This window comes from Ochotona curzoniae, unplaced genomic scaffold, assembly GCF_017591425.1.
Source record: "Ochotona curzoniae isolate NIBS_2020 unplaced genomic scaffold, NIBS_Ocur_1.0 contig_2699, whole genome shotgun sequence".
Taxonomy (NCBI): domain Eukaryota; kingdom Metazoa; phylum Chordata; class Mammalia; order Lagomorpha; family Ochotonidae; genus Ochotona; species Ochotona curzoniae.
The window spans coordinates 4540359-4561557 of NW_024465561.1; the positions used below are offsets into that span (position 1 = coordinate 4540359).

Sequence of the window (21199 nt, forward strand, 5' to 3'; positions counted from 1 at the left end):
GAACCCTGCAAGGGCAAATTCCTGGTCAACGTGAACAGCTAGCTTTGGAGCATACAGGAGCGATATTTAGGAGTATAGAACATGAATTCTGCTCTATTCTTGTAACTTTTTAAAAAATGATTTATTTATTTTCATTGGAAAAGCAGATTAATAGAGAGAGGGAGAGACAGAAAGATCTTCCATCCACTGGTTTGTTATCCAAGTGGCCACAATGGCCAGAGCTGAGCCGATCCAAAACCAGGAGCCAGGGACTTCTTTCTGGTCTCCCATGTGGGTGCAGCATTCCGAGGCTTGGGGCCATCCTCGACTGCTTTCCCAGGCCACAAGCAGGGAGCTGGATGGGAAGTGGAACATCCAGGATTAGAACCAGTGCTCACATGGGATTCTGGCATATGCAAGGCAAGGGCTTTAGCCACTAGGCTATCTCACCAGTCCTAGTTTGTTCAATGTTAAGTGGTAATTGTGGTTGCCTCAGTAGCATAGGCTATAGGAGTTTGTAGAAGTGGTGTTAGCAGTGTAAATTGTTGAGGTTCTAGCACTCCCGCTGGAGAGCATGAAAACCAGGACAGGGGCAGGGATGGCTAGACAGAAAGGCACCTGCCAGTATGTGTGTGGACTGGATAGTCGGGTTGGTTGAGTTGAACTAGGCTTCAGTGCCCATTGACATGCACAAGAGCTAAATGGGACGTGGGACAGACTGAGCAAGTCTGTGGTACATAGTGGCATGCATGAGAACTAGGGTAGGGGGCAGGCCTGGTGAGTGTTATGGGGAGTTGCCCTAACTAGGCTACAGCTCCCACTGGTTTGTGTGAGGACCGAGTATAAAGTGGACAGGATCGGGCTGGACTAAAACAACCATTGGTTTGTGTGGAAGACAGGGCTGGAGACAGAACTGATCCAGCAATTGCAACCACCAGCATGTGCATAAGCTGACTGGGGCGATGGACGGTGTCAGACCCTATACTGGCAAACACACACAAGAATCAGGTCTGGGATCACCTCAGACGAAGTTTCTCTGGGGATCCCTCCAACTGAACTGGTGATCTCAGAACCCCAACCATGAAGAAACTATGTCAGCCAGTGGATTCTGAAGAGAGTTTATCGTACTTGGAACGGCAAGACTGGCAGCAATTCAGAACTGTTGAACAATCAAAGCTGCTTGAGCAGGACCCTCAGAGCATGCCTCACATCAGGGATCTGTGATCGGTGGGAGGCTGGGTGGGGCTTTTCCCTTTGTTTCACCCCTTACCCCAGATACAGGAGAAAAAAAGTTATTGGTGTGGGAAAAAAAATTGTTGATGTTCTTCTCTCCGTTTTCTCATAATAGGGAGTTGTTGCTAAGGAAACCTATCATTTTCTTGTGACTGTCATAACTCACAAACAGCTAGGGCGGCACTGGGTTCCAGGGCCTGTGTGCTCACAGTGGCCGTGAAGCTGATGTCCTAGGCTTAGGTCCACTAAATTCACTGTGGCATGCAGGCTCACTTTCTCGGGCAGAACTGGATGCAGATCGCCCACACGACCAGATTCTCTGGCTCTGGTCCCCAGACCGGAAGCTGTCTCAGGACTGGGGTGTGTTTGTGATTTCTAACCTTGTGGAACAATGCAGCTCAGGTCCTGCTTTAGGGCTTAGGGTGCAATAAAAATAAAAATAAAATAAAATATAAAGAATAAAAACAATAAAATAAAGAGAGTCTACAGAACTTATGGGGGATACCAGTAAGCAAACTAACTTTCACATCATGGGAGTTCCAGAAGAAGAACAAAACAGGTGCAGACAGCCTGTTCATTGAGCTAACTGCTGAAAAGTTCCTAAGTCACAGAATGCTCATGAACATGTTCATGACCTTCCAGATTCAAGGCATACTTCAGCTGAATCAACAAAAGTCAAACAGAACTTCAAAAGCAGCAAAGAGAAGTATCAAACCACATGAAAAGGAATCTGTACTAGACTATCAGTAAATTTCTCATCTTTATCATCTGGGATGATGAAGCCAAGATAGTAACTGCCAACCAAGACTGCTGTACTCAGCAAAGCCACCCTTCAGAAATGAAGAATAAAGTCTTCTCCACACAAGAACTCACCGTCACTAATCGTGCATTACAGGAAATGCTCACAGGCATTCCTGACATATAAAGAAAGGATGTGAAAATTGGTGCAATAACCTTAAATAAAATATCAGCATGCCAAATCCAATGACACAAAAAACTATACACATGATCAACTGGACTGCATCTTGGCTATGCACATCTGACTTAAAATAGGCAAATCCACGTGATGCACCACAATGGTCTGAAAGGCAAAAACAACATGATAGATATCAAATGCAGAAAAAAAAGATGGTAAAGTTCAACAGAGAGAGACAGAGCAGCAGATACCCAGCTTGAGACAGGGTTCTAAATCAGGTTCCGCAAAAACCTGCAATGGCCAGGATCGAGACCTCGCATCTCAAGCCAGTCTGCCATGCGGGTGGGTAGGGACTCAGCTACCTGAGCCATCACCTGCCACCTCTCAGAATGTGCACTGGCCAGAAGCTAGAATCAGGAGCCAAAGGTGAGTATTAAAAACAGCTATTCTGGGCCATTTGGGTACCACATCGTATTCCAGCGGCTCTACTTCCTATTTAGCTCCATAATTGTGGACTAGGAAGAAGCTCCTGGCTCCTGATAAGCTCAGCTCCAGCTGTGGCGGCCAACTGGGAAGTAAACCAGCATATGGAAGATCTTATCTGTCTTTCCTTCTCTCTGTAAATCTGCCTTTCCAATAAAAATAAATAAATCTTAAAAGAAAAAAAAAGTTTCAGGACAAAGTTGCTTGGAGACACTCAGATGGTCCAGCATTTGATCCACTGCTGTAGGGTTTTCTGCAATACGGCCTCCAACAACACCAGAGTGTCCTGAACTCCCAGGAGTAGTATTGTCTCCCTTGACATCAAGAAGGCTGGGAAGGCACTGAAATCTGCATGTGGCGTGTGTCCAGGCTAACTGGAAGGGGTTCGTGCTGTGAGGCCTAAAGTCCTGATGAGGTTGTCTAACATGAAAAAACATGTCAGCGGGGCCTACAGTGGCTCCATGTGTGCTAAAAGTGTCCGTGACAGGATGAAGCAGGCTTTCCTTATTGAGGAGCAGACAGTCGTCATCAAAGTGCTGAAAGCACAGCACAGAGTCAGAAAGAGAAGGCATGACACTGTTTGAGTAATTCAAAATTTAAAAAAAAAAAAACAAAAAAACAATTCAGGTGTTTCAAAATGAGATGCTTCTTAATTGTCATCTTAACTTCTAAATCAAATGCCCACACCAGCAACCTCTTTTGATAAAAAATTTAAATACAGAGAGTAAGTTCCTTGACATTACAAAGCCTTTTACCTCTAGCAAAACTGATAGCTAAATCATAATCCTGCAAAGAAACTGAAAGCTCTTCCTCTAGGATCTCACACGAAGTGCTGATGTGTCCATTCATTCAACATATCCGCAAGCCATGAACCAGATAACTGACTAACATTCAAGGCTTACAGAGAACTCATACAAATGAACAGTGAGGAAACACATAAACCTACACACATCAAAGACTTGAATAGGCACTTCTCCAAAGAAAACATAATAGCCAAGAGTACATACATGAAAAGATGTTTTACCAATTATCAGAGAAATGAGATAAAAACTACAATGAGCCAAATGAGCCTATCTGGGCACTGGTTCCTGTCCCAGCTGCTCCACTTCCCTTCCAGCTCCCTGCTTGTGGCCTGGGAAAGCAGTCGAGGACAGCCCAAAGCCTTGGGAACCTGCACCCGCCTTGGAGACGGAAGAAGCTCCAGGCTCTTGGCTTCACATTGCCTTAGCTCCAGCAGTTGCAGCCACTTGGGGAGTAAACCAGCAGATAAAGGATGTTTCTGTCTCTCCTCTCCATAAATCTGACCTTTGAAGAAAAATAAATAAATCTTTAAAAAAAATTGCAAAACGATATTAGAGAATATATTTCCATTTGGAGAGACAGTTTAGAAAAAAAAGTAGAAATAACTTCAAAATCCTAAACAAAACAAATCTCTAGCTGGAGCGGTCAGCCCGCTTCCTACGCCCCGGGTGCCTTGAGGCTAGTGACGCAGCAGTTCTTTGTGATGAACCCCCAGCCCCTGGGACACCTGCTCACCTCACGTGAGCTTCCAGGATCCTCCAGAGCCACAGCTGAGGACTGCCGAGTTGAGATCCAATTCGCTGGCATGGCCACACCAGGCCTTAATCCTTGTACTCTCAGGAGATGCAAGCTTAGTGTTCATCTGCAAACTCAGGCAGAGCCACCGGGAAGAGGTCGGCTGGAGTTGGAAGAAGATACGGGGCTCACTAGAGATATCAAGAAATCTGAAAGGACAACAGTCATATAGTCAGTCAACAGGAACTACAAAAACACTAGCAAGTATATACAAGCCCCTGAGCTGGAAACCAGAGCAGTGGTTCTCATGCCCGACTATGCATTAAGTCCCGATAGGCTTGTTAAAATGACTAAAAATTCTGAGCCTCATCCCTTCAATTGCCCATTCACTAGGTCTAGGAAAAGACCCAACAATTCGCCTTTCTAAGGCCAAGGCGATACTGAAGCTGTTGGCTTGGTGATCATGTTTTGTAAAAGAGAACTGGGAGAATACAGATTATAGGAAAATCTGTGATAGTTATTATTCATGAGAAAATATACGAAAATAATGAAATGTCAAGTAACACTATATATAAATACAATTTTGCTACTTTTAAGCTAAGAAAATAGAAGCTATTTCACTTAGTTTTAGTTTCAAAAACGAGGTTGAAAAGACTTATGTAAAATTAAATGAGACTGGCCCAGCGCAGTAGCCTAGTGACTAAAGTCCTCATTCTCGGGGAATGGGAACACTGCCTCTTTCAATCATTTTGAAAATGAAGTAAATCAATAAATACGCAATATCTATATATGTGACCAAAGTGGCATTCAACTGAGTGTGCGCAATACACTCAATCTATAAATGGCAATAGGTAACTGGCATCCATCTGCAACAAGGCAAATTACACCTGTACCACAAACTTCAGTCAGAAGACAAATTCCAGCAGCACCAAACATTTAAATTTATGTACCTTTTGTATTAACATTAAAATCAATTTTAGGGTAGACATTTGTTTGACATTGTGGTGGACTGAAAGAGGTAAAGGAAAACACCATTCTAAATAAATAATTCATAATTATGTTAAAATACATCAAATTAATAAATTGTTGCAAGTCGACCAAATCTATCCCAGAAATGAGTCAGAGGCAGACTCTAAGCTCAGGAATCTTTATTCACCAGCCAGCGCCGACTGAGCAACTGTCCCGTCCCACCACGCGTGGAAGAGGCGAGCAGCCTGATCAGCCATGTTCAGCAGTTTTTAAGCACCGAACATCCAGTCAGCTAAGAGCACTGGCAAATGATGTGACTCATTCAATCAACCAAGCAGTCAGTGCAAAATACAAATGATCCCATCAACTGTAGTGGCATGGAACAGATACCCAGTGTAAGCATCACGCACTTCCCAACCATCCAGTCAGTAAGAGCTGCATCCCAGCCAGTAGCAGAACCATGCAAGCAGGACCTTCCCATTCCATTTACAGAAAACAATTTGGGGCAGTCAGCTTACTGCCCGAGCTGTAAAAGCAAAGCTAGGTTACCTCCTAGAATGAGACACCCTCTTGTGACAAGAACTCTCACTTCTCTTTCAGGACTTTCCAAGAACCCAAGGTTATGGCAAAGGTCAGGTTATGGGTGTGTCCCAGAAATGTTTCAGAAGACATTGCCTACTGTGACCATGTTCTATTGTCTGGACTGTCACAATTGAAAAGTTTTTCATGATGCTGTAACAGACTGCTTCTAGTGCTATATTTAATCCAATTGCTGATGCAAAGAAAAAGTCCAAGAAAAAAGCAAAGACAAAGAAACAAATGATATGAATATTCAAAAGAAAAGGAAACTTACAAGGCAAACTTACAAAAGAAACTTAAAAAGACTGGACTACTGCTACACATACTGGCAAACCAGGGTAGGGGGCAAGCCTAGTGCAGGTTATTGTGGGTCGCTCTGGCTAGGCTGCAGCTCCCACTGGTTTATGTGAGGGCCAAGTATGTGCTGGGCAGAACCAGGCTGGACTGCAACACCCATTGGTTCCAGTGGAAGGCAGGGCTAAAAACAGAACCCACCCAGCCATTGCAACCAACAGCTGATCGGGGTGATGGACTGTGCCAGGCCCTGTGCTTGCTAGAACACACAAGAATCTGGTCTGGGAACACCTCAGACAAAGTTTCTTTGGGGATCTCCCCAATCGAAATGCTGGACTCAGAGCCCTAACCAAGAAAAGACAGAAGACAGAACAAGTCAATCAACCACCTCAGCTATTTGTGGGCAGCGAAATACTGGGCAAATGGAGACTCTATAATGGGCTGTGTCAATCAGGGGATTCTTCAACGACCTCATCGTGCTTGGAGTGGTGAGACTGGCAGCGATTCATAAATGGTGAACTATCAAAATCACTTGAGCAAGAACCTCAGAGCATGCCCCACATCCGGGACCTGGGGAAGGTGGGAAACTGGGTGGGGCTTCTCCCTCAACATCCCTCTTTACTTCAGACACATGAAGGAAACAATATGGAAATAATAGTCTTACCCACTTCCCTATAGCCCTTGAACCTTTTTACCCTAATTAACTATGTGAAGATTGTCAAAAATATTATTAAAAAAATTATAAAAATTTCAACTTTGCTACAGGAAAATGAATTAAAATATTACATATAACTTTCCTCAGAATGATAGAATCATTAAAAAAAAAAAGGCAACAATATCCACTGTTCTTCAGCGTCTGGAAAAATGTTTTAAAAACTACTGGTGAGAGCTTAAAACGCTATAATATCTATTAACCTATCCAATCAGGACTATTATTTTCAAACACACAACACTGTTTATAACAATATACTTTCAGATGTACAAAAGGACGAGAACTAGCCAAATCACCCCATCACTGTTTCCTTTCTATAATTAAGCCGACAGAACAATTTTTAAGGAGTTACAAGTAGATGTGTATTAAACATATGCTCAAGATGTATAAAAACACAATCAGAAAACGTACAATTTTAGTAACGGACACATGTACGGAAATTAACCATGACATAGGCCATAAGGCAATGTTTCAGCTGTAGCATAACTCAACCTTATCTCAAGCAGAAAATGTACTTCTAACGAAATCAAGTTTAAAAAAAAAGTGAGAAAAACTGTTAGTAATCACATTCGAACAATAAAACCAAACGCTGCGTATCAAATCTGGTCAATCTTCACAATAAAGACTGGTGACTATTAACGAGCTCATCTTTCAATTCGGGTTAGGAAAGTGGTCACTGAAGCCCAGACTCCCGAAAGCCGACCCCACAGGACCCGGGTTCCTGGCCACTGACCCCCGAAGCCCAGGCACTCTCCACAACTCGCCCGCCGCCCACCAACCGCCGGCCACGCGCCTCCCAGCTCGGAAACCACCCACGCCAACTCCGCCTCGCCCCCACCACCCCCGTCACCAGCCACAAAATCCGTCACCCTAGCCACCTCTCGGCATTATCACAAGGAAACACGTACTTCTGTCAGCCGCGGCAGTCAACAATCCCTCGAAGGCCACTTCCGCTTGCGCTCCATTTCTAAGCCCGCCCCTACGTGTCGTGGGCACTGCGCATGCTCGGAGTTGCCCAAGAAGCTACAGTTCGCGCAACTGCGTCCTTGGAGACCTTGGCCGGGATTGTGAGGCAGACAAGATGGCCGCGGCCGCGGGGCAACGGCGCTCTCCAGGAAGAGTTTCCGAGGAGATCCTGTCGTGGAGAATGGGAGCGTGATACGGAGTTGCTGTTTACTGGGCTGCGGGAAGGAGCAGGGTGCTGGAGACTTAGAAAAGCCAGCTGCCTAGGGATCTAGGGAGCCGGGAAAGGGCAGCGGGCCGGAGGGAAAGGCCAGAAGGGAGTGTGCCCCTCCGCGACGGCGGGACGCAGCAGGAAGTGCGGTGCCACCGTTTCTGGAAGAAACTTCCCTGGGAAACAGGGTGGAAGTCAGGGTGGTACGTTCTGGCCAGCCTTCTGGGAAATTTAAATCGGAGTTAGGGGGAAAGAGTCAAGGTGTCCCTTACTGAAAGGCTGGTTGAGCGAATGGATGCTGGCGTCCCGGTTCATCTCCAGGAGCCTCTTCCCTAAGAAAAACTATAGCAGGTAATAGTAACAATAATAAAATAACAGCAGTCAATATGTAACTAGAAGCACCTAAAGAAAACGTTGCTCTTTTTATTTAATTGCGAATTACAATTATCATGAATACCATTGCCCTTACTGTGAAAATGTAAACCGTAAATCCACTGTTTCTTTAGCTTTTCCTAAGTGGAACTTCTGAAGCAGCCATCGCACACCTGTTTATGAGGGCGGGCGTGTGGAGTTGTAGACACAGTTCTTTTCATACTTACAATGCCTACATATTCTTGAAACCCTATCACATACTGTTTCTAGCAGGAAGTCCCACAGCGGCAGGAGGGTTCTGTGCAGTTCCCTTCAGTCACTACAGGTGGGGAAAACTTTGAGGAGGATTGGTCCTATGTTCTCATCAGGCATCCTGGGCACCCTCTCTAGGATGCACCTTAAAAAGAGATTCAGGTGGTTGGCACTGCAGTGAACAGGCCAAAGCCTTAGTTTGGGACACCCACATTCCCAAACCCAAGGGATTGTTGAGTCCCTGCTACTTTGCTTCAGGTCCAGTGTCCTGCTAATGTGCCTGGGAATGCAACCGATGATGGGGGCTTGGGTCCATGCCACCCCTGTGGGGAGACAGAGTTCCTGGTTACTGGCTTCTACTTGGCCCAGCTCCAGGTGTTGTGGATATTTGGGAAGTGAATCAAATCTGTGCCTCTCCCTCTCTTTCGCTAAATGCCTTCAAATAAATAACATTTACAGATAGTTTCAATAACAGTTATGTTTTCTTCTTGCTGCCTAATGATAAGACTGCCAAGTCCAGAGGACCAAGAATTAGTTCATATTATGGGTGCTATGGTTCTGTTAAAAAAATTATTTTCAGGAATGCACGTGCAAATATTTATGAACAGACTGTCATTAGCCTTTTAAAAATTACTTGAAGAGGGCCCAGCACAGTAACCTAGTGACTAAAGTCCTCACCTTTCACATACCAGGATCCCATGGGTGCCGGTTTGTATCCTAGCTACTCCTCTTCCCTTCCTGCTCCCTGCTTTTGATCTGGGAAAGGAATACAGGATGAACCAGAGCCGTGGAACCCTGAGTCCTCATGGGAGATCCAAAAAACTTCCTGACTCCTGGCCTCGGACTGGTTCAGCTCCGGCTGTTGCAGCCACTTGGGGAGTGAACAGTGGATGGAAGATCTTTCTGTCTCTCCTTCTGGCAGCGTATCTATCTGCCTTTCCAAAAAAAAAAAATCTTCTTTTGAAAAAAATCACTTGAAGGGCACTATATGTCAGTAAAACAAGAATAACAGACTTTTAATGAATGTGGAAGTAGAGTTATGGGTACATGGAGTTCCTTATGTTTATTATTGTGTGAAAATTTCATACAAAAGCAAAAATTAAAGAATTCTTAAAACATCCAAAAAGAAATATGAAGACAGCAGGTGTGGTGCAAGGACAGAATTTAAAGCAAAAAATATTTGCAGAGATAGTTAATTTTTTTAAATACTGCAGTTGCTGAAGCATACACTATTTCTAATGTATCATCCATCTATCAATATAGTCATGAAATAAATATACCAAAACTTGGGAATACAGGGGATATTTTGGAAATTGATCATCCAACTAACACATTTCTCAGATCAAGTAGAATAAAGGTAGATGTAAGGCTATATTGGAATAGCACAAATAATTTATGTATCAGATATCTATAGTTTTAAACCAGAAAATGAAATTTTTTATTGATAAATTCTTAACAAAGTCGTTTATAAAAGAATTATAAATCCCTCAAATCAACATCACAGAAATACTATTACCAGACTAACTTAAAATGCAATCAACAATAGGAAAACAACAAAATATTCCAAATACCTAGAAATTAAAATACACAAACAGAATAACCTGTGGGCTAAGGAGAGCATAACAAAAGACATTACAAGTTTGAAGAAGAAAATAATGATATCACAAATCAAAAAGCTAAGGGATAGGAAATTAATACCCAAAAGGAAATTTAAACCTAAAATGTATTTATTAGGAAACTAGGAAAGGCAAGATCAATCAAGTTTTAACACAATCACATTTTTACAAATCCATTTTGAGAACATCAAAAAACTAGAGAAGAATTAAACATGTATTAAAGAGGTATGTAGAGAAACAGTAATAAAACAATGAGCTGGTTCTCTTTAAGGAATGAAAATTTCAATATGAAAACCAAAACCTAGAGAAGACACAAGGAACAACACTATTAATTCTAGAACAGAATATTGCTCCCAAAAGAAAAATTTAAGATACAAGGTAATTCTGTGGCTATTTTGAATAAGCAATTTCAAAATTGAATGCAACATGAACTTTTCTAGGAAAACACAAATGAAAATTGTCACTTGAAGGATGGAAATCAGGTCAAAGATTATTTTAAAAGCAGAATTAGAGAAGGAGGAGGGGAGAGACAAGTTCTTTAATCTAGTGCTTCACTCCTCAAATGGCTGCAACAGCCAGGGCTGCTGCTTTTGGGTCTCCCACATGGGTGCAGGAGGCCAAGCCCTTGGGCCACCTTCAACTGCTTCCAAGACAGCTGGACTGGAAGTGGAACAGCTGGGATTCAAACCGGTGTCCTTATGGGAAGCTGCAGCATTGGCTCCAAAGTTTGATAAATTCGACCATATTAAACTACAGATATTTTGTTCATCAAATGACAGTAATGACAATAAAAACACACAGTATAAACTGGGCATATATACATAGGGCAAAAGCCTACCAGAAATTAGTAGCAGGAATAGCCTTTAAAAACAACAAACAAGAATTAACTCCAAATCAGTAAGTAAAGCCTAACAAATCCCATATAAATATATTAAGGACACCAAAAGGCATTTCATAAGAGTTAGTACAAGTACTCAGTTAACATTCGAAGAGAATTTTCAACATTGTTAATGAACCAGAAAAAATATAAAGCAGGCTTCTAATATTATAAGTTTACATTTGCATTAAAAATTTGTAAACTGATAATTCTGGGGACCATGTTTAAACTAGCAGTTGAAATGCCCTCATTCCATATCAGGCACCTGAATCCAATAATGGATTCTGTTACTACAAGCCCTGAGAGGCAGCAGAGCTGGCTCAACTACATGGGATTGAATTTCTGGTCCCTGACCAAGACAGGCCATGCCACTTTGGGAGAGAACCAGCAGATGGGAGCACTCTCTTCGCATTTATCCTGTCTCTCTGCCTCTTGAATCATTTTTCAGAAAAGTGATTTTGCTACATTTCAAATTTTAATATTGTTGTGTTCCATTTTCATTTGTCATGAGAGTTTTAAAATTCTTCCTCTCTCTGACCAAAAAAAAAAAAAAAAAAAAATCTTCCTAGCAAAGGAAATAGTATGGGAAGAAGCCCCTGGCTCCTTGACTTCAGATTGGCTCAGCTCTAGCCATTACAGCCATTTGGGGACGTTGGCCACCCTACGCTGCTTTCTCAGGCTGTAAGCAGATAGCCTGATTGGAAGTGAAGCAGCCAGGACCAAAGTGGTGTCCATATGGCTGATCCCAACGGGGATCAGCCTGTTTAGCCATGGCACTAGCTCTGTGATTGAGTGAACCAATGAAGTTTTCAGGTCTGTCGGCTCATATTGATATGAGTAAATACAGAATCAATGTCATCTAAGAATCTGCCGAAAAGAAGCAGATTCTCCTTTAAGATTTATTTATTTGAATATCAGAGTGAGAACGGGGTTAGGAGATGTGACAGAAAAGAGTTCTTCCATCCACTGGTTCATCCCCAGAAGGCTCCAACATCAGGGGTTAGGCCAATCTGAAACTAGGAGCCAGGAACTTCCTCCAGGTCACCCACATGGGTGCAGGGTCCCAAGGCTTTGGGGCATCTTCAACTGCTTTCCCAGGCCACAAGCAGGGAGCTGGATGGAAAGCGTGGCTGCCAGGATTAGAACCGGGGCTCATATGGGATCCTGGCACACACAAGGTAAAGGATTTTATCCACGAGGCTACCAAGCCGGGCCCACACAGACATCTTATAGTCTGTGGCCTATTTCCTTCTGATTTATTCATGAAAACAGAGGCCTTTTAACCTAAATAGCTCCTACAGAGCAGCCCCCCTTTCTAATGTTATCCCATTAGGGATTAGAATACAACATATGGTTTGGGGAGGATATAAACACTTATGTTGAAGCAGTAGTCAACACTAAACTAAGGAAGGAGCTGGATGGGAAGTGGGGCCGCCAGGATTAGAACCAGTGCCCATATGGGATCCCGGAGCATGCAAGGCAAAGACTAGCCAGTAGGCTATCATGCTTGGCCCTGGGTGCCGGTTCTAGCCATGGTTGGTCCACTTCCCATCCAGCTCCCAGCATATGGCCTGAGAAAGCAGTCAAGGATGGGCCAAAGCCTTGGGACCCTGCACCTGCATGGGAGACTGGGAAGAAGCTTCTGGCTTAGGCTCAGCTCCAGCCGTCATGGCCACTTGGAGAATGAACCAGCAGATGGAAGACATTTCTCTCTATAAATCTGACTTTCAAATAAAAATAAATCTTTAAAAAGAAACATTTAAACAAACCAACAAAAAAGAAAGACAAGGTGCTAAAGTGAATGCCACTGAAATAGGCTTGTCCATGAGTCCCCACTGACATGCCTCCCAACTTCTACAGGGCTGTGTCCAGGAAGAGGCTGGGTAAGGAGGTTTGGATAATACCAGGGAAGAATGTGGGTTGGATCCACTAGGGTAAGGAGTGGTTGGAGAGGGAAAAATTAGGGAGGGCTCTGCGTGCTGCAGCACGGGCAGGGGAACTCACTCTACTGAATTAGAGTAATTATAACCACCCTCCGCCCCGACTCCTTGCATTTCACTCCTTTTGTGTGGAGCATTTGGAAAACTAAGCTTGATTTACTTAGCAAGCTTGTACTGTCTGTTGTGCTGTTGCTCTCTTCAGTGCCTTAGACACAGCACAAAAAAAGGCGAAGTTTATGTCCTGTGAGGTTGACAGTCTAATGAAGAAATGGAAAAACAATAACAGCAACAACAACAAATTAATATCTGGTCAGATAATACTCTACTTGCAAAAGAAATAAGGTACAAAATCAGGTAGGAAAAAGTGACCCCAAGAATACATTATTCCAGATACAGTGGTAGGGTGGGGGCTCTAAAAAGAGAGCTGCATGGATACGAGGGAGGCAGAATATTCTCAGCACAGCTGATTAAAAGGCTCAGAGCCAGGGCAACAGAAACTGCTGACAAATAAGAGTGACCATCTAAAACTAGCAACACTCCGAATACTATGACCCTTTTCATTACAACTTTACAACCTTTACACATTACAATTTTTATTACAACTTTACAATGTTTAAACATTAACACAAATAACTGAAAACAGAAATAACAATACTATGTGAACTATGTTTGAAATAAAAATTATATAATCCATAGAACGTAAACACAATTTGGGGTTTGTTATACCATGAATACTGATTTGCCATGGTGAAAACTATGTCACTAAGAGAAATCAGTTGAAGGGACTGTGAGGGCAGGAGGGACAATTAACTAACACAGGTAACCTGGACAGTTAACTCAAAAGCTTTCCTGAGGATAATGGAGGCTCAAAGACATGACGTCTGTGGGTCAGAAGACAATATGCTGATGTTTTATGACGCTTAATGATGCTGCTGGTAGCTAACAAGAGAGATTAAAGTCACAGTGTCAAATGAAAATACACACTTGAAAGTGTCTTCTCTATATTAAAGGATTTTTTGTGATATCATTGACAGAAACATTCAGTGGACTTGATATGCACAAATGTGTTACATTCAAAAAAGAAGGAAAAATACAGATAACTATTAAACAGTGTTAAATGAAAAGTTTAAAAATGTTAAACAACTTGCAGATATTAAAATTAATCACTATGGTATAAGTGAGTATTGTGTTCTTCCATTATTCAATTCACTGCCATCGTATTTATTCCAGAGAGGACAGGATTATCATTGACATAATATCATCTTCCCCATAAAGAAATCAGAAACAGCATTCCATTGTATTTCATGAGAAGACTCCTTCTAAGGCAACAACACAACTCAAATTGTTAGTATGAAAGCCCCAAGGTTCAATGAGGCTGGTGAAAATGTAGGAGTGGATGTCCCCTCAAGTGCTACCCTAGAACTCTTTTTCTAAACTAAATGTGACATTCTGATGTGGGCAGTCCTACTCACAATACGTGAAGTATCCTGTTACAAGGATTCAGTAAGGTGCAAATCACAGAGGACCTCAATGAGATTTCTCAAGTTTCTGTTCAGTGTGAATATTCTGATGCACAATGAGCACCGACTTCTGAATGAATCCTTTCCCACAAAATGTACACTTGTAAGGTTTAATTCCAGTGTGCGTTGTCTGGTGTTTATTCAAATTGGATCTGCCAGTGAAGGCCTTTCCACACTCAGCACACACATAAGGTTTCTCTCCAGTGTGTATTCGCTGATGTACTTGGAGCTGTGATTTCTTAATGAAAGATTTTGCACATATATTACACTGGTAAGGTTTCTCTCCGGTATGAATTCTATGATGTGTAATCAACTCTGACTTCTCTCTGAAGGTCTTCCCACAATCAGAACAGAGATAAGGCTTTTCTCCAGTGTGAGTTTTCTGATGTTTACTGAGATTTGACCTTCCACTAAAGGCCTTCCCACACTCAGCACACACATAGGGTTTCTCTCCTGTGTGAATTGGCTGATGTACCAGGAGCTGAGACTTGGACGTGAAGGATTTCCCACAATCACTACACTCATAAGGTTTCTCTCCAGTATGGATTCTCTGGTGAGTGACAAAGTTGGACTTGCGAATGAAGGCCCTTCCACACTCGGTGCACACGTAGGGCTTCTCTCCCGTGTGAATCTTCTGATGCACAATGAGGATTGACTTCTGGTTGAAAGCTTTCCCACATTCATGGCATTCATACTGTCTCTCTCCAGTATGAATTTTCTGGTGAATGTTAAGGTGTGATTTCTGGGTGAAGGCTTTTCCACAGGTAACACATTCATAAGGCTTCTCTCCAGTGTGGATTCTGTGATGAGTAATCAAATCTGATCTCTGGGTGAAGGCCTTCCCACACTGAGAACATACATAGGATTTCTCTCCTGTATGAGTTTTCTGATGTGTCACGAGATTTGATCTGTTTGTGAAGGCCTTCCCACACTTACTGCACACATACGGCTTTTCTCCTGTATGGATTCGCTTATGCACATGAAGCTGTGACTTGGAAGTAAAAGATTTCCCACAGTAAGCACACTTATAAGGTTTTTCACCTGTATGAATTATTTGATGTGTAATCAGGTGTGTCTTCCGGATGAAGGCCAGGCCACACTGCATGCACACGTATGACTTTTCTCCCGTGTGAATTCTGTGATGCACTGTGAGTGCTGACTTCTGGGTAAAGGCTTTCCCACAGTCACTGCACGCATAAGGTTTCTCTCCAGTGTGAATTCTCTGATGTATAATTAGCTCTGACCTGTAAGCAAATGCTTTCCCACATTCAGTACATATTGAAGATTTCTCTTTACTTTGTACTTTCTTTTGTGTAGTGAGTTTGGAATTACTTAGGACTTTCCCATATTCAGCACTTACGTTATGCCTCACTGCTGTGTGCGTTTCTTGATGCGCCTGCAGCTGTGACTTGGAAATGAAGCATTTTCCACAGTTACTACATTCATATCGCTTTTCTCCAGTATGACTTCTTTGGTGTGCAATTAATTGTGCCTTCTGGGCAAAGGCCTGTCCACATTCAATACATAAATGGGATCCCTCTCCCATATGAATTTTCTGATGTGCCTCAAGTGTGGACACTTGTAAAAATATCTTACCACAAACACCACATTCATGATGTGTCTCTCCAGTATCACTTTCCTGATAAACACTGAGATTTGAGTTTGAGAAGTCTTTCTGACATTTACAGCATTCATGGAGTTTTTCTCGAGAATGAATTTTCTGAAGTCTAAAAAGAGAAGATACTTTGAAAAAAGTCTTTCCACATTGATTGCATTTACAGGGCTTCTCTTTGATATGGGATTTTTGATGCGTAATGAATTCTGGCTTCTGTAAAAACGTTTTCCCACATTCAATACACTCATAGAATTCTTCTCCTGTACGATCTTTGAGCTGTGGCTTCTGGGTAAAGATCTTCTCAAATTCAGCAAACTCATAGAATTTTCCACTAATATGAATTTTCTCTTTTACAGAAGATGCATGTTTATAACTGCTGAGTTTTCCATACTGATGATGTTCCCAAAATTTCTCTTCTGTTGGAGTATACTCATGGTCAGTATAGGAAAAAAAATCACTTGTTCATTTTTTACATTTTTTGATGGGTTGTATCTATGTATATGTTATAGCTATCTGTCTTTATATTTACAATGACTCTTTGTAGGCATTATTTTCTTGAAACAGCAGTATGAATTACTTTTTTTTCTCTCTTTACCAGTAGCTATCCATCTGATCACAAATTTGCTGTAATACTTGTAGAATGAGATATAAGAGGTGTTTAAAAATTTATAGAAAATATCTAATATGAAAAAAATTAACCAGGGATTGCAAAAATCTTTGTACCAAAATAATTTTTCCACAACATTTTTGAAATGCCCTTGTGTAACAACAGCATCAAATTTCTAATTACTTTTCCTGTCAATCTAAGAAAGAACTTTATGAGAAATGAACTACGGGAAGATCTGAAACCCAACTTTCTCTTCTGAAAGAAGAAACAGCTGATTGGAGCTCAAAGAACATCTAACACAGGCTGGGATGGAGGCTATGCATGCTTACAACAGGTTGAGCAGAGAAAACCTAAGGTAAGGAGTAAGGCAGTTATGGATAAGAATCATTCAGAGGAAGAATTTAACAATTAGAGGAAATAATGTAGATGAACAAATGATACTCTATGGGAAAAGTAAGGCAGAGAACACATATCGCATAGTAATTTTATATAAACTAAGGATACAGATATCTCTTCTTTGAATTTTATACCATGCATGAACTGGAAAATGGCTTATGATGGGGAAGGAGACAGATATGGACAAAAGAAAAAGAGGAATTAAATTAGAAAAAAAAAAACCAAGAGAGACTTCTCATCCAGATTCATACTGAAGGGTACTAAACTTCTGATTATTATTAAACTCAAATACACGACAAAAGCAAAATAAATGAATAAAGCAGTAACAAAAGACATCAAGCATCCAGGTAACATGATCCTAATCAATGTAGCACTCCCTAAGCAACAGTAAAAAGAAATATCAATAAGAGTGATTAGTAACGTAAAGCACAGCACAGTACTGGCGAAGGTTAAGAGACAGTGATTGTAAAGCCACCAGTTGGATGAAAGGCATGGAGAATTCGGAATAGAGAAAAGCCCCATAACAGTGCCAATGAAGAAAATAAGAAAAAAGCCTGGCTAGGAATAAAGTTTTGAGGCATTCCACTGTGGGGGGGAAAAAAAAAAGTAAATAAACTATAAAGAGTGCAAATGTGCCACATGGTCATTTTCCAGTAAAGCAGATCCTCTGAAGGTATACTCCAGAATGACTGAAAGGTAGAAAAACAAAACAAAAAAATGTACAAACTTGTAGAGAATCATATTAATACTATTTTAAAGTTGCCTGTTTCTATCATGTCTGCTGACATTCATTTCTTTATCTCCCATCTACCTGGTCGCACTCACCGGAGAGACTCTGATGTGCACGCTCCCTCCACACTGCCCAGAGCTCCTGCTCTTCCTCTAACATGAAAACCTCCGGCTCTGGAACTTGATAGCCTGTTCATGAAATGATAAAGGATTACGTCCAGTTAATTTTTTCAGAGCACAATTGACAGTCTCTATCATTAATAAGGATTTCATTTTCAAAAAAGTGACCATATCTCTGGAAATACAGTAGCATAACCAAAGGAACAGAGAACCCTGAACAAATGAATGACAAAAATTCACTTTTTGAAAATGTCTCAGGGCATTCATCAACTGAAAACAGTAACACTCTTAGAGAAGCCTCCGGATAAGCAGGTCACTTTGCTTACCCACTGAGAGCAGGTGGCTGAAGGTTTCTTGCATCACATCCCAGTAGAGATTCCTCTGAGCAGGTTCCAGGTGCTGCCATTCCTCCCTGCTGAAATCTATAGCCACATCCCTGAAGGTCACTGAACCCTGCAAGGGCAAATTCCTGGTCAACGTGAACAGCTAGCTTTGGAGCATACAGGAGCACAAACATGTCCTATTAACAGTAATTATGCATTTTTAAAGATTTATTTTATGTTTATTGGAAAGTCAGATGGACAGAGAGGAGGAGAGACAGAGAGGAAAATCTTCCACCTGATGATTCACTCCCCAAGTGACCACGATGGCCAGTGCTGCGCCAATCCAAAGCCAGGAGCCAGGAACTTCCTCCAGAAACCTTTGTTAAGAGACCGTGTTAGGTACAAGGTCCCAATAAAAATAAATCTTAAATTTTTTTTTTAATTTTGGCAAATGTGAATTACAAAATTTACTATTATAATTTTTAAGCATATAGTTGAGTAGTAGTAGTAGTCCCACTGTCATACAAAAGTCTGCTCTTCATTTTCTTTTTATTTTTTTTAAAAGAGTTATTTATTTTTATTACAAAGTCAGATATACAGAGAGGAGGAGAGACAGAGAGGAAGATCTTCTGTCCAATGATTCACTTCCTAAGATCCCTTGACAGCTGGAGCTAGGCCAATCCAAAGCCAGGAGGATTTTAGAGGTCTCCCATGTGGGTGCAGGGTCCCAAGGCTTTGGGCCATCCTCGACTGCTTTCCCAGGCCACAAACAGGGAGCTGGATGGAAGTAGAGCTGCCGGGATTAGAACCTGTGCCCATATGGGATCCCGGTGTGTTCAATGCGAGGACTTTAGCCGCTACTTTATCACACCAGGCCCTGCTCTTCATTTTTAATTTAATGCCTTTAATCAGGGAATAGAATCAGCATTATAATAATGTTATATGGAATACATTTTGTATGTTTCATATTATATAAATTATCAATAACGGGAATAACATGACTTAAGCCAATATCCATAAATAAATAAAAAAATAAAGGAATGGGAAAAGATCAATTCAGAAATTAAATACAAAACTTAGGGTTACAAATTTGGAACCAACTAAAAGAAATATAAGATGATAAATAAATCTTTTAAAGATAAAAGAATTTAAGGTGCAAAACAAAGGGATGAAGGACAGCCCATATTTAGAAAAGGAATAATAAACTGATAAAAACTGTCATTACTTAACTAATACTTTTTCTGAACTCCATTGAGCAAGTGTGAACACAAATGATTAACTATTCCATTGCAAAGTGATTATTTAGCCACTGAGCTAAATAGGGCGAAGGGCCCTATTTCCTTATTCTAACACAACTGCAGCTTTATTATTGTAGACACAAGCCCAAGTCCATTCTTCATCTTCTGCATAAAAAGTATGAAGATACCCAGTCATAAAACCACAAAACAGCAACTGAGGTGGAGGCGCACCAAGATTCAGCTGGGACCCCCACTACATTGACTAAAACGTTGAAATCAAATTCGACTACTTCTTACTCATTCAATAGAAAAGGAAGACGATAAGAATGTTCACTCTATTACTGTGCGTAAGATGCTTTGTATTTTACCACACGAATAGTGTAAAAAAAAAAAAAGCACAAAGAAGTATAAAGTGTGTCCAATACCTAAGTTTTTGTGAAATTAAAAGAAAAACAATTCAGTCATAATTTATCCATGAATACAGAACTTCACACTTAGAGAAAACAAAAAATTTCCATCTATACTGGGAGACATGGGTATACAGGTGGGTGAATCAGTTTCATTTTTACCCTGGATTTCTTTTTCCTTTTTTTAATAGATTTTTATTTTTTTATTTATTCTATTTTTATTGGAAAGGCAGATATACAAAGAAGAGGAGAGACAGAGAGATTCACTCCCCAAGTAGCTGTAATGGCTGCAGCTGTGCTGATCTGAAGCCAAGAGCCTGGAGCCTCTTCCAGGTCTCCCATGTGGGTGCAGGGTCCCAAGGCTTTGGGTTGTCCCCGACTGCCTTCCCCAGTCTGTGCCACCCCCAGTTCAGAAATTCCACAAATGTAAAAAGAAACTTGCAAGAATTATAGTGATAGAAATCCAGGGTTTGGGCACAGCATGATAGCCTAAGGGTTCCAGTCCTCGTCTTGCACATGCCAAGATCCCAAATGGGCACCAGTTATAAACCCTTAGGCTACCATGCTGTGCCCAAACCCTGGATTTCTATCACTATAATTCTTGCAAGTTTCTTTTTACATTTGTGGAATTTCTGAACTGGGGGTGGCATAGACTGGGGAAGGCAATCGGGGACAACTCAAGGCCCCATCCAGCTCCCTGCTTGTGGCCTGAGAAACCAGGAGAGGATGACCCAAAGCCTTGGGACTCTGAAGTCACGTGGGAGACATAAAGGGGGTTCCTGGCTTCAGACTGGTTCATCTCCGGCCTTGTGGTCATTTGGGGAATGAACCAGTAGATTGAGGATCTTTCTGTCTCTCCTCTCTGTAAGTCTGCCTTTCCAATAAAAATAAATTTTTTAAATTATTTTTAATAAATCATTATATCATCAGAAGAAAAAAGCCATGTATAGTAGCCATAACATAAGATCAGGACACTTACAAAAAAATACTTACGAGCTGTCATTGTGCCATAATGGGGTAAGTCTCTGCAAGGGACTCCCTTGGCAATCCCATGTCTGTGATTGGACTCTGCATCCACCTCAGATTCCGTATCACCCTAGTGTCCACCCTGGGAGGCAGGAAATGACAGCTCAACACTTACATTCCTGCCATTCCTCCGGGCAGGAGACTCGGTCAAAATTTCTGGCTCTTGGCTTTAATTTGGCCCAGCTTGAGCAGTTTTAGGCAGTTGGGAAGTGAACCAGCAGATGAAAATTCTCTCCCTCTATGTTGCTCTGCTTTTCAAATAAATGAATTAAACTTTAAAATTTTT

General features: G+C 41.6%; 2 protein-coding genes and 1 pseudogene across 2 annotated transcripts in view; 2 read left to right on the forward strand and 1 right to left on the reverse strand.

Moving 5' to 3' along the window:
* Positions 1-21199, forward strand: part of LOC121153685 (zinc finger protein 420) — a 363018-nt gene that overhangs the window by 225460 nt on the left and 116359 nt on the right. The window lies entirely within an intron of this gene.
* The window catches only part of LOC121153688 (zinc finger protein 729-like), a 107234-nt gene that overhangs the window by 84055 nt on the left and 1980 nt on the right, over positions 1-21199 (reverse strand). Inside the window, exons 2-4 of the mRNA XM_040976383.1 lie at positions 18246-18372; positions 17896-17988; positions 14486-16483 (exon numbers count right to left, since the gene is read on the reverse strand). Of these exons, the coding sequence (XP_040832317.1) occupies positions 14486-16483; positions 17896-17988; positions 18246-18372 (2218 nt within the window). The remainder of the gene's footprint in view (positions 1-14485; positions 16484-17895; positions 17989-18245; positions 18373-21199) is intronic.
* LOC121153917 lies at positions 2830-3195 on the forward strand (annotated as a pseudogene).